This window comes from Parasteatoda tepidariorum, chromosome X2 (genome assembly GCF_043381705.1).
Source record: "Parasteatoda tepidariorum isolate YZ-2023 chromosome X2, CAS_Ptep_4.0, whole genome shotgun sequence".
In the NCBI taxonomy this organism is placed as follows: domain Eukaryota; kingdom Metazoa; phylum Arthropoda; class Arachnida; order Araneae; family Theridiidae; genus Parasteatoda; species Parasteatoda tepidariorum.
Genome location: NC_092215.1, coordinates 7,552,683 through 7,556,266, shown reverse-complemented (window position 1 = coordinate 7,556,266; position 3,584 = coordinate 7,552,683). Strand labels below are relative to the sequence as shown.

Here is a 3,584-nt window from a genome sequence, read left to right as displayed (position 1 = left end):
TTTAATGGGGGGGGGGGTAAATAGAAGTAAGTTCTGAACTCTTAACGTTAATTTTTATTTCGCGTATTTCGTTATCTGAAAGACGTCGCGTTTTTAAACTTATAATATTTCAAGAACTTATCGCCCGATTTCTTTTAAATTTAAGATTTTGTCATTTAAAACTACGCAATTAAAAAGGTGTAAAAATGTTTATACCTTAAATTTAATTTTTTAGCTCAGTTTCAAAATAAATAATAAAAAGTGATGAATAATAATTGTTAATAACTATTTTTCGTGGTAAATTATCTTTGGATTAGCACCTTTTTAAATTGAGTGCAAAAGAAAAAAAAATTCGCTTCGTAAGTTCTGGAGATTTAGCTAAGAATAAAATTAGCACTAAAACTTCCTACCACTCTTCTGCCTAAATTAATGAGACTATATTTCCCAGATCGCAGCTACCCTTTATATTTTGGGGTTCAGAAATCCGAATCCGTTGAAAAAAAGGTATCTTTATTCAGAGAAAGTACGTTTTTGTGTCTGATTTCGTAACTTAAAATATCGTCTGCACTAATCAATAAGCATATTTGATGTCCCACCCACGAACTATTGTGACTGAGTTTCAAAACATGAAGATCCGATCATTAGATCAAAAGTTATTCAGCGTAGTCTGTTTTTTTGGCACGCTGTACATTTGAACATCTGTGTACCATACATTTCTTCACGCAGCTCACAAGGAATTGCTTTGGCTTACAATTTCAATTTGGCTTACAATTTCATTTATAGATTTATCAGTATGTTATAATTTTAATATTATATTATTAATGTCATAGAATGTACAATAAGATGTTTGTAATTAAACCATACAAGAGAAATAAATTTGTGGTTAAATGTTTCAGTTGTAGCGTTTGTTGGAAAAAACAGTATAAAGGATTTTCTGTACCTGATGAAGATTTTGAATTACTCCAAGGGAAAGATAATTTGACTCTGTATACTTTTAATACAGGAGTTGCTAAACATTATTTTTGTAAAACATGTGGTGTACAGAGTTTTTACAAACCACGCTCAAATCCAGATCGTATCAGTAAGTATAACAATATTAATTTATACATTAGACTTTTAGATAAGTTGTACAGTCGACAAAATAAAAAAAGTAAAATATATATATGTTTTTATACTCAAATTTAAATAATGAAAAATTATAACTAATTATTAAAAATTATTTTTCTTTGGGTAAATGAGTTTCATAAATGCATTTTTTTTAATTGCTTAACTATTTTTAAAAATAGGACTAAAAACGCAAAAAGTGAAATTAACATTAAGGGGTCCGAACTTTTGATGACTCTCCTAACCAAACTATGGTGACTATATTTCCCAGATTGCGGCTACCGCCTATATTTTGAAGGTTAAGAATCCAAATGTGTAAAATTATGCATATGTTTTCTCAGAGAAAGTACGTTTTTTGTGTCCGATTTCGTAACTTAATTGATAGTTAGCACTAAATAATTTGCATATTTGACGTCACCCTCAGGAACCATTAAGATTGAAACTATGGGATTGAGTGTGTAGATGCGCTTGAAGTGTAAGAAGGTTTTCAGGTTAAATATTAAGCGTTTATTAACAACACCACAAACATATATACGCTACGTGCAAAATAATAAGATTAATAGAGGACGTCCTTTTGCAATGAGTTTTAGCAAAGAAAGATGATGTGTTCAGTTCGGATCTCACCAGAGAAATGAATTCGCCACACCTTTAACGTACAGTGATTGGCTAGATTTAATTTGAGAAATTAGATTATTGGATTAGAATTTTGATAGACAGATTTTAGTTTGAGTTCCCAATTCTGTGTTTCGGTTTCAATTTAAAAGTTTCACTTCATGAAAATTGTGATTGACAGATAAAGAAAAGTGAAAGTAATTATGGATCACCACAAAACAAAGTACGTGAAAATCCGATCATTAAAACGAAAGTTATTCAAGGTGAGATCTTATTTTTTGCCCACTTTACCTATAGAGATAAATTGAGAACGATTGATTTGCTTATATATAAGGCTTATATAATTAATTTTATATTGTTATTAAACGTCACTTATTTCTCTTTATATATTATATTACATACTTTGTGCGTAATTTTAATATTAATCGAATAAGTGAAATTTAATTTAGCGACGATCGAGCTTGTTTTGATGTTTTTAATTTCGCCTTCAAAATATTATATTATTTAGAAAAATTATATTATTTAAAATTATATTATTCTATTATTTATTTAAACTACATTATTGTAATAAGTGGAGAACATTTTATGCTAATTAATAACATTATAATGTAGCATAAAAGCTACATTATAATTTATTGGAAAGTCATTGTATTGCTTTATAAATGATGCTTGATTTCAAATTAATTTTACCACCGCATATTTAGCAATTGCATACAGAGTGAATAACCTGTCACACAGTTAAAAGATAATATGAGACAAAAATTTAACTCTTAGCTTTTTTATAAACTTGTCTGCGTCTGGCTTCTTATTTTGTCTAGTCTATTGTCGAAAAAGTAAGAAAAATTCAAATTAGAAATAAAATTTTAACACGATTGTTCAAAATGAAATTTGAATTGTTCTTAGTTTCGATGCAGCATTGTATTAAATGCAGACAAAAAAGAAATTGAAGGATGACCATTAAAAATTGTTAGTTAGCATAAGGAAAACATTTTTCTCAAATAAAATAATTTTTTTAATACTTATTTACGTTAATATGCAATTAACAACCCTTTAAAATTTTCTATGGTGAACCGAATTGAAGTAAAATTCTGTACGCAATTAAAAATACCAATTAATATTAATTATGTGCTCATGGTACGAATGGGTTAAAAATTGAAATCTAAACACCAGATTCTATTAAGTTTTGACTTTCGTGAATAATGGGAGTTGTTCCCTTGCTAGTTTATAGTATTAATTAATTCAAGCCTAGTATATTCAGTAAGCAATTAAAAATACCAATGTTTTGAAGATGAAAATATTTTGTAGGGCTATTCACCTATTGAAACAGTCAATGTATGCAATATCGATGTTTCTGTTTTTTTTTTTTTTTTNTTTTTTTTTTAATAAGCTGATGCATTCAGTTGACTGATTTTTTTTTTAAATTTTTAGGTATGAATGTTTCGTGTATTGATCCTGGCACTATTAAAGAGATAGAGGAATTACAATTCGATGGTGTAAACTGGGAAGAATCAATGATAAAGAAACCTGTGACCTAATTTTATAAAGGCTGTACAATTTCAGTAAATAAAACAAGGTCATAATCCAGCGGGTATTATATTTTATATAAAATATTCTTGGAATTTCCTTTACGATAAATTTCTGTGGGGCCAGGATAGCCTGGTTGGTAGGGCACTGGACCCATGTCCAAGAGGTTGTGGGTTCAATCCCCACCAGCCGAAGACTCCCCGTGTAGTAAATGGTGACTGATGCACGTTAAATCTGTCGGGTCAGAAGGTCCTCCATATTTCTATAACAAATCGTACCTCTGAGGGTACAGATCCAGGAGTATCCTTGTCCTCTGTATTGGTTCAAAATTACAAGGCTGCGGAGTTGAACATTAGTTAACCCAA

At 29.4% G+C, this 3,584-nt stretch overlaps 1 protein-coding gene across 1 annotated transcript in view; it reads left to right on the top strand.

The window, feature by feature from the left end:
- The window catches only part of LOC107440969 (centromere protein V), a 44,095-nt gene extending 40,816 nt beyond the window's left edge, over positions 1 to 3,279 (top strand). Inside the window, exons 3-4 of the mRNA XM_016054074.3 lie at positions 876 to 1,060; positions 3,124 to 3,279. Coding sequence (XP_015909560.1) covers positions 876 to 1,060; positions 3,124 to 3,230 — 292 coding nt within the window. The 3' untranslated portion in view covers positions 3,231 to 3,279. The remainder of the gene's footprint in view (positions 1 to 875; positions 1,061 to 3,123) is intronic.
- Positions 3,280 to 3,584: the final 305 nt, after the last annotated feature.